The 13,390-nt window shown below is 37.3% G+C and overlaps 1 protein-coding gene across 3 annotated transcripts; it reads left to right on the top strand.

Moving 5' to 3' along the window:
- Positions 1-230: 230 nt before the first annotated feature.
- kif2c (kinesin family member 2C) lies at positions 231-11,019 on the top strand. 3 transcript variants are annotated; one of them, XM_060873968.1, is made up of 22 exons: positions 231-415; positions 988-1,082; positions 1,194-1,316; positions 2,622-2,667; positions 2,779-2,808; positions 4,347-4,475; positions 4,735-4,848; positions 5,106-5,200; positions 5,277-5,372; positions 5,485-5,539; positions 5,722-5,884; positions 6,286-6,376; positions 6,459-6,522; positions 6,614-6,699; positions 7,183-7,325; positions 7,581-7,785; positions 7,982-8,092; positions 8,353-8,420; positions 8,544-8,634; positions 8,806-8,880; positions 10,608-10,701; positions 10,785-11,019. In XM_060873968.1, exons 1-22 carry the CDS (start codon positions 355-357, stop codon positions 10,847-10,849), a joined length of 2,100 nt encoding a protein of 699 aa, XP_060729951.1. In that variant the 5' UTR covers positions 231-354; the 3' UTR covers positions 10,850-11,019. The 3 variants fall into 3 exon arrangements, with proteins under 3 accessions (XP_060729951.1, XP_060729950.1, XP_060729952.1); XM_060873967.1 differs by having other exon boundaries at positions 2,776-2,808; XM_060873969.1 differs by lacking the exon at positions 2,779-2,808.
- Positions 11,020-13,390: the final 2,371 nt, after the last annotated feature.

Below are 13,390 nucleotides of genomic sequence, written 5' to 3'. Positions count from 1 at the left end.
TTGATAGCTGTAAAAATTTAGATCTTCCTCCTGTAATGCATTCCTCAGGAGGATCAATACTTTTTGGGGAATTGCATCCATTACAACAGCAAACTCTTTAGGTCTAACTGGGATTTTAAATATCCTTCCTTGTCTTTATTGGCTGCACTAAATTGAAATGACGTACAGCTTTGACTTATACAGCAGCTTTAATCATTCGACGGCATACTTCCGGTTTGGTGAACAACTTCCGCTGACGTATTTTGAAAGCTTGGCGGTTGAGATTTTTTATTTAGTATATGCGACTGGCTGGTTGTGTAGCGGTGAATTTTATTATTTATTTTAAAAGCTTTAGTTTATATTCCGTACGTTAACATGGACCCAGCAACTGCGACGCTTCTCGTTGGAATCGCTGTCAAAATTAGCCGGAGTGACGGTAAAAAAAGCTATAATATGAAATATTAGCTAGTTAGCAGCTAAACTAGCTAAAGTTTTTTACCTTACTATTGCACCTAGTTAACAGCTAAACTAGCTAGTTTTTTACCTTACTATTGCACCTAGTTAACAGCTAAACTAGCTAGTTTTTTACCTTACTATTGCACCTAGTTAACAGCTAAACTAGCTAGTTTTTTACCTTACTATTGCACCTAGTTAACAGCTAAACTAGCTAGTTTTTTACCTTACTATTGCACCTAGTTAACAGCTAAACTAGCTAGTTTTTTACCTTACTATTGCACCTAGTTAACAGCTAAACTAGCTAAAGTTTTTTACTTTTACTTTTTTTTTTTTTTTTAACTAAAGTGTAACTCACCCAGGTTGATGTAGTATTTCTAACGATTACTGAAACTTTTTCAAATTAAAGGTGTTTATTTATTATATTATTATATTAATCATAGTTATGGTGTGATTTGATATTCACGTTTCATGAGTTTTTGTTGGCTGAATCATTGGTGAAGGTGTGTGTGTGTGTGTGTGTGTGTGTGTGTGTGTGTGTGTGTGTGTGTGCAGGAAGAGTTCACAGTGCAACAGTGAAAACTGTCAATGCTACCAAGTCGACAGTACATGTGGAGTGGAACGAGAAAGAAGTGACTAAGGGAAAAGAGGTTGGTCAAATGACCTCTACATCATCACATATTCACTGCTGTTTATGGTGTGTACATGCTTTGGAAAGAATTGTGCTTGTGGTCTTCATTTGGTGGTTGTGTGTGCACTAGGTTGACTTCAGTGACATCTGGCGTCTCAATGCTGACCTCCTTGAATACCTGCAAACATCAAAACAAGCAGGACCTTCCACTGCTCCAGCACCCAACCCTGCACGGGCACCTAAAGCAGAGCGAGTGGGTTTTCTTGCTTGATTTCATACCATTGATGAGACCCTATTTTCACTGCAGTGGATGCAAAAAAAATCTATATCCCCTTGTTAAAATTGCATATTATTGCCATGTCCTGTTATTTTCAACTTTTAATGTGTTCTAGCAACCAAAGAAATAAGGCAGAAACTGCACAAGTGTGCACAATATTTAATGAATTATGTGACTGGTTCATTCTAAGTACAATCACATCTGGTCTTCTTTTCAAAAGTAATTATCATGCACCTGTCATCAGTGAAGTGATTCTAATTGCCCCTACATAAGGATCAGTCATGAGTTTCCTCCAACATGCTGAAGTTTGCAAAACGTGTATGAAATTTCACTCTTGAATGATATCTATTGGGAAATGGGTGCAAAAGAACTTCCAGAACATTAGATTTGCTCTGGAATGACCCAAAGGCTGTCTCTTACAAGTGAAGTGAGAAAATGTGGTAACACTGACATCACCAAGCATAGGACATCATTAAAGGAGCTGCAGGAAAATATTTCAAGTACTGGTCAGATGTCGCAAAATGTTTTCTGTACAGATGAGACAAAGGTAGACCCTTGTGGGCATAATTAAGCTATTAAAGAAAGAAAGAAAATGTCTAATCATTCATATAATGGTATTTATTTAAGCATGGTGGTGGCAGTATCCTGGGGCTGTTTTTCAGCTGGGACTGGAGATCTAGTCAAGGAGGAGAGCTCCAGTTACCAAGCCGAAGTTAGTGAGTTAATGACGAAGAGGGCTGTGTACATGAGAACCACTTTCAGTTTGATCGATCTGGAGCATTTTTGCCAGGATGAGAGGCATAAAATGACGATCATGTGAAAATTACTGAGTGCTGTACTGGAAGGAAAAGGTGCTTTTACAAAGCATCAGTTAAGGGGTGTGTGCATGTTTGCAACCTGGGTATTGTACAGGGTTTTTTCTTTTGATAAAACATTTATTTTCACTTGAAGTTTGTTGGTTAACAATGAAAAATGTTATTAAATGTTTTATGTTTCACATAAAAAACTCTGCAGTTTTAATAGGGGTGTAGACTTTTAATATAAAGTGTAGTTCTGTGCCTTTTCCAGTAGGCTCGCAGTAAATATTTTCATCGGTTTCATATAGTTGAAGATCATTATTTCGTTATAGTACATTATTGGTCATGTTGTATTGTATTATTTATGAAATTTTATTGTCTATCAAAAAATACTGTGTTCTTTTATTATTGTTTTTGGTAGTATTTTTAGGATTGTGCTTTTTCAGAATTTAGAATCATGTGACTATTTCTTTTTTTCTTTTAGAAATCAGAGCATCCTACAAAATCAAAGTTACCTGCACCTTCAGAGCGTAAGTGACCTTGGATTTAATTCCCCAGAGGGTTTCTTTTTTAATAAACACTGCAATGCTTTCTTTGTATGGAGTTGTATTATCTTAATGTGTGTTTCCTGTTTGAAGTGGCCTCTCCAGCTGGTCCATCTGAGGAGCCAGGTTTGCATAATGTGCATGTGTCAGCACTTTCTCTCTTATGCACTCTCCCTGAAGGGGCTTGAACAATTTTAATCTGATCTAAATGATTATGCCATAGGTTCTCAACTTTTTTTTTTTTTTATTTATTCTTTTAATAACCAGGAATGACTTGCAATACTTTTTTAATAATTTGATTTTTATTCATTTTGAAATTTTGAGCCCTATTTCTTCTAGCCACAAAATGTAATATTTTCTTTGCTATATTATGCAGTTCATGCAGTACTTTTATTCAGGCGATAGTCTGTGCCAGTGTGACTTCTGGCATGATGCCATCATATACAAGGGAGTCGCTGGCCAAAAAAGGTTGAGAACCTCTGTTTACACTAAGCTTTGGGAGTGTTCCCTTCCCTTTTCCCAAAAGTCATGTGCTGATCGTCATACTGTGAGATTCAACACTTATATTATCTGATAATACTGAGCAGCCCTCTATGGTAAAAAAATTTTTGTGTAGATGATAAAGATGATCGGATGAGGGTAGGGTGTTTAGTGAAATTGAAATTTAATTAAAACAAAGCTGAATGGTTCACATGGCAATAAAAATGGGAGAGATTCTATGATCATGGCTTAAAGTGACGCGGATTACTTTTTAACTATTGAGTGATCATTGATCAGTTATTTATTCAGTACATAAACATCATTAAGTCTGCTTTTATTATACAAATGTAAATATTTAGAAATTGCTTTTTTGTATGTTTCAAGCTTTTCATCTCACTTTTGTAATATATTACATTAACATATTACATTTTTGTAATATGTCTCTATATTTGTGTGCCTGAGAGAAAATATGTCTGTCTTTTGCTATTAAAATATCGGTCTGGATTAGATCCCATATGATTTTTTTTTTTTTTTTATCTTTTTTTTAAATTGTCTTTAATAGTTCGACAGGAAAACTGGTGAGATTTGAATGTGATTCTTACAAGTACAGCAAGGCATCAACTCCAAAGGGAGATCATACTCTTTATCTATAGAATAACAATGGCTTAGCCAGTGTAAGGTGATTTTCTCATTCATCTGTTTGCAGCCAGATATGTGGTGGTAACAGTCATAGCACAGGTTAACTCCCCATCTCTGTTAGATAGCTTAGTGTCACTAAATGTACTTTGTAGTAACTACTGCTGTATGCAAACCATCTGTGTGTGACAAAGTATTCAAATAATGCTATTCAAAATAAAATTTGAATAGTAATTTATCTTGATTTGCCCATCCTTCAGTTAAAGATGCAGTGGTCATTATTTGCATCATATTTTGGCAAATTTCATATCAGCACATGACTACTCCATACTTTTTGGTGCTACAGATCCCTTTTCAGATCACTGGTGAAATTCTCTGCTCTGGTTTAGCCCCAGTAATGTTTCAGCACTGGCTGCCACAGCAAAGGCAGTGATTACTTAATCATATCAACTCATAGGCTTTATGGATATGCAGCCAGTTAAGTAAGCATGATTTATTTATATCTTTATCATTTACCACTGCACTAAGTAGTTTAACTTACCTTCCAGGCCCCAGAAGGATGACAACTCGCCAGACTTGTCTATTTCGACCACCAATCATTCCATCCACTGGCTTGAATCCGACTGATGATGCTCCCGGTCAGGAGCAGCCTTCATCTACTATTCCTAGACCCTCAGGTCAGTATGCATAATCGGTTTTAATCCCAAAGTTAGGAAACTCAACAGTTTGTTTCACGGTTAGGAAACTCACTCAGTCCCGTGACAAAGGCTGTTCAGTAACTGTGCTCCTTTTCTAATATTTTTAAATATTTAACGTCATTGAAACATTAAATCCATTAAGTGATGGGAAACTAAATGTTCGATTAAAATGTCCTGTGAAAAAATTCAGAAATTAAATATTTATATGGATTCCATGACTCGTCCTCTGCCATGACAGGATTACCAAGTTATCCAAGAAGACAAGTTGCTAAACCTCCATCTCCTCTGCTTCCTGCCATTGAAGCTGTGTCGGAAAGTGAGGCCTCAAAATGTGCTCCCGCACCCACTGCAAGTAAGTCAAACATTGCATGCTGGTTGGGTTGATTTGAATTTCATGTTTTATGTTTGAACTAGTCGAGAGCAAATTCCTTCTGCACAAATTAAATACAATTAATTTCATTCAAAGTCGTTTTTGTGTTAATGTTGTTGGAGCCTGCTTACATAGAATGTCATACAAAGATCTAAACAAATCGCCTTATTTTGTGTGTTATTTTGTTGCCCATCAGCAAAGCAAATCATTTGCTTTAGTAATAATAACTTGTATTTCAGACCAGCGCCTTTCCCGAGCTCCTGAAGTAAATAAAACAAACAAAAGGCTGTCCATTTCAGTTAAAAACCCAGAAACTCAAATCAAAAAAGGAAAGGTATGTGGTGTATCTGAACGTCTTAAATAATTCACGTTAAGCAGTGCACCTCCTCATGTTTCTATTTAACATTTAGTACGGCGATATGAACCGCCCCAACAAGCAGTTTTACCAGATGATTGAAGATTATCGAGAGACTGTGGAGAAAGTTCCATTATCTTTAAGTGATCCTGTAAGTACTTTAGCAGTGCATGATGCCAAAATACCGTCCACTATAAGGACCACCTATGCATTCATATTTTTCATAAGAATTAGTGAAATGTAAATTAATTTGTTTGTTTAAGGTTGAGCTCCACAGAATCTGTGTGTGTGTTCGCAAGCGACCACTAAATAAAAAAGGTAGAATGTCAAACTTTTTTTCTCTAAGAATAGCTATAAAGGACCTGTAAAATAATCATTTGTGTTTTTTTTTTATTTTTTTTTTTTATTTATTTATTTTGGAATCAATTGTATGTGGTGTTTTTTTTTTTTTTTTTTTTTTTTTTTTTTTTTTTTTTTTTTTCCTGACCGCATTTCCTCAGAAATGGCAAAGAAAGAGATAGATGTGGTGACAATCCCTGGTAATGGCGTCCTCCTGTTCCATGAACCCAAGCAGAAGGTCGATCTCACAAAGTACCTTGACAACCAGCACTTCCACTTTGATTACTCCTTTGACGAAGATGCCAACAATGATTTGGTTTACAGGTAACTGTTTTTCTGCAGTTATCTGTGATTAAAGATATGCCACCTGTAATGGCTGATAGATTGGTTGCAGGTGAGGTTTACACACAGATTAAAATTATTTAAAAAAATTAAAATCATGCTGGATTTTTTTATTTTTTGGTCATTTTGCATTTGTCTATATTTGCTTATCTGGTTGGATAAGCTAGTCTGTCTTTGAAATGCGTATAACTTAACTAATTTGAAGCCATGTATCACTTTATACAAACCATAGATTTACTCCCTGGACTTATTGTAGGCCAGAAACAACTATATGTAGTATCATAACACTATGTAGAACGATGCATTATAGATCCCCTAATTACTTGTCCTGCCATTCAGTTATTTATACATTTCTAATGGAGTTTTTTCTGTTCTCTTTTCAGGTTCACTGCCAAACCTCTGGTTAAGACTATATTTGAGGGTGGAAGGGCAACATGTTTTGCATATGGGCAAACTGGTAGTGGGAAGACACATGTACGTATACTGTCAGTTTTTTAAAATATGCTTCAATGAATGAAGAAATCCTCATTACATTTGAGGACATTTTGCTTTACAGACAATGGGTGGAGACTTTTCAGGCAAGGCTCAGAACAGCTCTAAAGGAATCTATGCCCTGGCAGGTGATTTTGTAAATGTTTAACTCTCCTTACAAATTTGTTAAATAATCTGTTATTGTTTTTACTTTAATTGATTTGTCTATATACCTTACAGCACAGGATGTTTTTACATTTCTGCAACATAAACGGCATTCTGACCTGTGCCCATATGTGACCTTTTTTGAGATCTACAACGGCAAGGTGTGTCAACAAGATTCAATACTTAGAATGAACTAATTAAAGGAATTAACTTATGTAGTTTCCAGTCTAAACATCTGTTGCAAGTGCTGTGATTCGAACCTTTAGACCTTTCGATTTATTTCTAGCCTCGGCAAGATGTAGGAATTATTGGTTACTTTACTGGAATTTCTGTCCTTTTGGATATGAGATGGGCCATCTTAATCTTTGTCAGCTTATTCATTAGATTTTCATGTGTCTCGCTGTGCATCCCTGCTGACTGTGCAAATATTGGGTCGCTCTGTTTGAGTGGTGCTATTAGTTAGGAGTTCTGGACATGAGCACCTGAAAATGTCTGCTGGGTGGATCTGTGGCAAATTCCTTTTTTTTTTTTTTTTTTTTGCAAATTTTATTATAATTTCCTAAGGCTTTAATTCCTAAACTGCAAATGTCCTTTAGCTGATTATTTTTTATTTTTTTAATTAATTATGAAACTTATGTTTTCAGGTCTTTGACTTGCTGAATAAGAAGGCAAAGCTACGTGTTCTAGAGGACGAAAACCAGCAGGTGCAGGTTGTTGGCCTGCAGGAAATGCCTGTATCATCTGTTGAGGATGTGATTAGGATGATTGAGAAGGGGAGTGCATGCAGGTATACTTTTTTCAGACATAGTAGTGCGAAATGCTATCAAACATCTAAAAGCATCTAATTAAATACTGTTTCCAGCTGCACAGCTTGATCCTGTATCGGTGGAACGAGTAACTGTTGCAACTATTGTCCAGTTAATGATGCGCACTGTTGTCTAAGGATGGAGCAGATTCCTATGAACAGTCTTTATGAATCAAGTTGGAATATAATTGGAAAAATGTGCTTTAATTGATTGACTTGTTTTCACCTTTGTTCTAGAACATCTGGCCAGACGTTTGCAAATGCCAACTCTTCCCGTTCCCACGCCGTCCTGCAGGTTATCTTAAGGCGGCATAAGCTGCTTCATGGGAAGTTCTCGCTGGTGGACCTGGCAGGGAACGAGCGGGGCACAGATGTCAGCAGCAATGACCGGCAGACTATGGTAGAGACAGCAGAGATCAATCGCAGTCTTCTAGCATTGAAGGTACGGTATGGTTTTCCAGTAGGCTCATCTAGGCATGTGCCCCCCCCAAAATAAATAAATGAATACATAAAGTTCATTCAATTCCGATTAAGCTTTGCTCCGTTTGTAGTGAGCCAAGTCATTATTATTGCAAGCTATTATACAATGTTAGGGTCCTGCTGTGTCTTCTTGCTGATGCAATGTATCTGATTCCCAGGAGTGCATTCGATCCCTTGGGCAGAACAGTGAACACATCCCTTTCCGGATGAGTAAGCTCACTCAGGTGCTCCGAGACTCCTTCATAGGAGAGAACTCCAGAACCTGCATGGTAATACTGATTATCCGACATGAGTAAACAATCGGCTGTTCATTTAGGAACTAAATTTCCGATATTTTTCCGATATATAGATTAAAGAACCTTTTAAATATATTTAAAAAAAAAAAAAAAGGTTTTGCAAATTTTTATCATCTCTTGTCACTGAGTAACAAAAAAAAAATCATTGCAGCTGTAGAAATATGAAAGTAGGGTATAAAGACAGTACCATAATTTTTATTTTTATTTTTATTTTTTTTTGTTGTCCGTTTCAGATTGCCATGATCTCACCCGGTATGAGCTCTTGTGATTACACCTTGAACACACTACGTTACGCAGACAGGTAGAAAGTTTAAACGTGCATCAAATTACTTTGCTTCTGCTGCCAAATAAAGGCCCTGTTTTCTTATGGGTCCCTCTAGTGGCCAGACTTGCCATCACACTTGTTTCTGTCTCTGGCTGGTAGGGTGAAGGAGCTGAACGGAATGTCTAAGGGAATTGTGGAGAACACCAAGTTAACAGAGGAGTCAGAGGAGGGCAGCAGTTCCTTAGAGGAGGTATGTGAAGCTTTGCAGATAATTCACGAGTACATAGCAAAGGCTTTCACATCTTTCAGATGAAATCTTCTAGAAAGCCCCTATAGCAAATGGCGGAAACCATGTGCATTTTATGATGTTTCAGGTAAACGTGACTTTATTCAAGTTAGTTTCTGACCATTTTATTTTCAGGAGGGTATTCCTGCAGAACTTGAAGTCATGGCCCAGTTCTCTGAGGTGGAGGAGAGGTTTTATGAAGATCTGCAGGTGTGTAGTTTCACACTCCATGCACATACAGTTGAAACCAGATATTTACATACACTTCAGAAAAAAACACAAAAACCTTTTATTTCTTTACTGTCATACATTAAATCAGAGTAAACTTTTTCTGTTTTAAATCAATAAATATTAACATTTTTTTGCATTTGTTAAATGTCAGAATCGAGCGAGGGAGAATTTTTATGTATTTTTATTATCACTTTCGTCAAAGTCAGAAGTATACATACACTTCCTTAGTATTTGGTGGAATTGCCCCGAAACTGTTTCACTTGGGCCAAACGTTTTGGGTATCCTTCCACAAGCTTTCTACAATAGTTTGCTGGAATTTTGGCCACCTCCTCTTGACATAACTGGTGTAACTGGGTCAGGTTTGTAGGCCTTCTTGCTCGCACTCGTGTTTTCAGTGCCACCCACAAATTTTCTATGGGATTGAGATCAGGGCTTTGTGATGGCCAGTCCAGTACCTTGACTTTGTTGTCCTTAAGCCACTTTGTAACTAATTTGGAGGTATGCTTGGGGTCATTGTCCATTTGGAAGACCCATTTGCGCCCAAGCTTTAACTTCCTGGCTGATGTCTTCAGATGTTGCTTTAATATATCCACATAATTTTCTTTTCTCATGATGCCATCTATTTTGTAAAGTGCACCAGTCCCTTCTGCAGCAAAACAGCCCCACAACATTATACTACCACCCCCATACTTCACAGTTGGGATGGTGTTCTGAGGCTTCAAAGCTTCGCCCTTTTTCCTCCAAATATACCGTTTATCATTATGGCCGAACAGTTCAATTTTTGTTTCGTCAGACCACAGGACATGTCTCCAGAAATTAAGATTTTTTCCCACATGTGCAGTTGCAAACTGTAGTCTGGCTTTTTTATGGTGGTTTTGAAGTAATGGATTTCTCCTCCCAGAGTAACCTTTCAGCTCATGGCGGTACAGTATTCGTTTTACTGTGGATAATGACATTGTCTTAGCAGTTTCAGCCAGCATCTTCACAAGATCTTTTACTGTTGTCCTGGGGTTGATTCGCACATTTCGCACCAAAATACGTTCCTCTCTGGTACTCAGAATCCGTCTCCTTCATGAGCGGTATAATGGTTGTACATTTCCCATGTTTTTTATACTTGCGTATTATTGTCTGAATGGATGAACGTGGGACCTTCAGGCATCTGGAAATTGCACCTAAGGATGAGCCACACTTGTGGAGGTCAACAATTCTTTTTCTGATGTCTTGGTGGATTTCTCTTGATTTTCCCATGATGTCAAAGAAAGAGGCTCTGTGTTTGAGGTGTGCCTTTATATGCATCCACAAGTGTGCCACCAATTAACCTATCAGAAGCTTCTTAAGCTCAGAATGGAATCATCTGGAGGTTTTTTTGTTTAAAGGCACGATAAACTTAGTGTATCTATACTTCTGACTTTGATGAAAGTGATGATAAAAATACATAAAAATTCTCCCTCGCTCGATTCCGACATTTAACAAATGCAAAAAATATGTAAATATTTATTGATTTTAAAACAAAAAGTTTACTCTGATTTAATGTATGACAGTAAAGAAATAAGTTTTTGGGTTTTTTCTGAAGTGTATGTAAATATCTGGTTTCAGCTGTACATTCACCAGCTGTTTTGTTGTACACCACATGCGCCTTAAAGGTGTTTAACAACTTGGCACATTTTGGTTTATGTGTCTGTCGTATGCCATTTGCTGCCTTTCAGGGCAGCAGTGAAATTGCCAAAGCAATGGAGCACACATCATACGATGTTATAAGCGGTCTACCGGAAATTGATGCATACATGGAGAGACTTCAAGGTCTGTTCTTCATACTGAATCAATCTAAAAGAAGTCATGTCAAACAGAAGATATTAAATATTTTTGTTGTCTCTTTGATATAGGATCTTACCATGCCCTGCGATCAGCTATTGAAGCACTAAAAGCCAGGTCACCCAATCTGGCATGACATGCAACCGGAGTGTAAAAAACAAATCAAGTAATGTGGTTCTTTTGAATGCTGACTGCTGATGTTCCACTGTAATTCTTAATACTCTTGTAAGTTTAATTACAATTTGTTTAAATGCTGTGTCATATTAGAAACCTTTTTATTCACTGAATAAATGTTTACTTATGACAGTTGTGTTCAGTCCAGAGCCATAGTTTTCACAAAGCTCTTATAAACACTGCTTCTTCACAGGGTGAGTAACTGATTGTATAACACGTAAAAATGGAAAAACAACAGCTGCAGCAACTGCAGTAACTCAGACTCTCTAATGAAGGAGCAGTAAAACCTGTTTTATGCTTTAGTTTGGTTTTTATTTGTAGAATGTGCATTCTGATTCCAAGACATCATGCTTTAGCATACCCTGGACTTTATCCCTCGCTTCTGAATCTTTTTGCTTGACAGTAGAAGCATTACCCTCCTCAGTCATGACCGTATGACGTTGAAGTGACTTGAGACCCCAGCCATCTCTTTAATTCCTCTAGGGCACCTAGGACCTTCTTCTTTGACCCTTAACACATACAATTCCAATTTACAAGTTCCAAGCAAAGTTTACACATGCACTGGGAGCACAACAAATCAAAGACCTACTAAACAGCCCTCGCTGAACAGTTTTCCCCAAGGGATAAAAATAAACAAACCAACCTGAAACTGGGTGGCCCCATGTCTCTGTGTGAGGCCCATCATACCAACCACTTCTTTTGCAAGGACAACCCCATCCCCCCTGAACACATACTATCCTACTCTCTGGGTGGCATTCCACAAACCCATTCCCCTAAAATACAGACGCAATCCAAACCATATTCGAAGACCACACTGCTGATTTTCCCATGTTATTGCAAAGCTAAAAATGGATGCAATAGTTCCTTTACCTTCAGTCTGCACAAATCAGTAATGGTTCCTTGGTGGTTATATGATGTAAGCAGAACTCAGTCTTGCATGGTTACTGTGTTTAGTCTATATCCGGTCATCGGAAGATGGGTGAAATCTGTACTGTCTTTTCAACATGTTTTTCAGTCGGCAAATCTCTCTGCACTATTTATTTTGTGCCAGAGTGTATGGCCTGATGAACAGTTAACTGTGCTATTTCCTGTTAGGTCATTTGGTTATCTTGTGATTTTGTGATAAAGCCTTTATTCCTACTTTCAGTGTCTTAAGGCATCAGACAAGAAAGTGCAGGCTACTAACTAACTATTGGCAATATGTATGATTTGTTGCTTGTAGCTTTCCAGCAGTTGTGTTGGTAAGAAGTATCGCACAACTGAAAAAGTATTACAATTTAAAATTGAGAGGAAACGGATATTACTAAACTACGACATCAACAAGATTAAATCGGTTTTAAATAGTTTTATTAATGAATAAGTTAATGCACAAATTGAGTATTTATTTTTCCTTCAAACCAGATAACATCTAGGTGAGAAACGATGATAAGAGATGCTACACCACTTGTTTTATCATCAATAATGCGTTCTGAAAGTAAATGTAGCCTCGAGTCTACCTCATCTTAACATTCTTGGCATGTTTGCTGAGCTTCAAGTATATGAGCAATTTTGATGCAGGAAGCCTGACTACTCCATGTTTCTACTTTCCCTGAGCATCTGCCCGGGCTTAAGGCACCTTCCCCAGCTGTCCCTCTTGTGATTTAAGGCACTATGTGTTGCCAACAGCAACTGTTGTATCTGATAACTAGAAAGATGGATGCTTTGTGGATGTCTACAGGTGCACAATGTAATGCTGTCCAACTAAAGTTGATAAAGTGCATATTGAAGCTCTGTGCTATTTGTTTATTTATTTCCAATTCATTCAGATTTCTTTTTGACTTTTGGTTGCACTATAGTTGGTTTCCTATACGTAACTGTGGCGTGACCACGGACAGAGATTTAAATGTTATCAGGGAATCACACAAGATCCTGAATTAGGGATGATTCGCACTTCAGTTTTGCTCATATTGGGTTTCAGCTTGATGAGCTGCCGTCCATGATGATATGTCTGCCAGACATGCTGAGATATGAGTGGCTGAGGGAGGATATAAGAGGGTAGGTTAAGTGTCCTCTGAACAGCAGTGGTATGAAAACCCATTCAAACAGTGGTATAGTCACATCAAGGTCAAAAGTTCAATGGTTAAAACAAGTGTTCTAAAGCTTTCTTTCTGTATGAAGTATGCTTAAGGGTAGTCTGTCTTCCATAAGATTCTCTGTAAATTACTCACGTACTATAGAAACAATATCATACCAGATTATTAAACAAAACATTACAGTACAATCAGTACATTATTAAACAAAAACCTTAAATTTGCATCACAGCTGTCTCTAATGCCACTGTCAAGGATTCTGTCTGTTTACAAACTGCTAATAAACGACTGTATAAAACAGTCACTTTCAGCTTTTTTTTCCTTCTCTCTTTAAATCCTGATATGAAACCCAAAAGATTTTTCCAGTATAGGGTTGATGTAGGAGAATATGGTAGTATTCATATAAAGTCATATTTTGCCCTGATCTCTATAAC

This window comes from Tachysurus vachellii, chromosome 7, assembly GCF_030014155.1.
Source record: "Tachysurus vachellii isolate PV-2020 chromosome 7, HZAU_Pvac_v1, whole genome shotgun sequence".
Taxonomy (NCBI): Eukaryota; Metazoa; Chordata; class Actinopteri; order Siluriformes; family Bagridae; genus Tachysurus; species Tachysurus vachellii.
The sequence above is the reverse complement of the archived record's forward strand: the minus strand, read 5'-3'. Positions and strand labels throughout refer to the sequence as shown.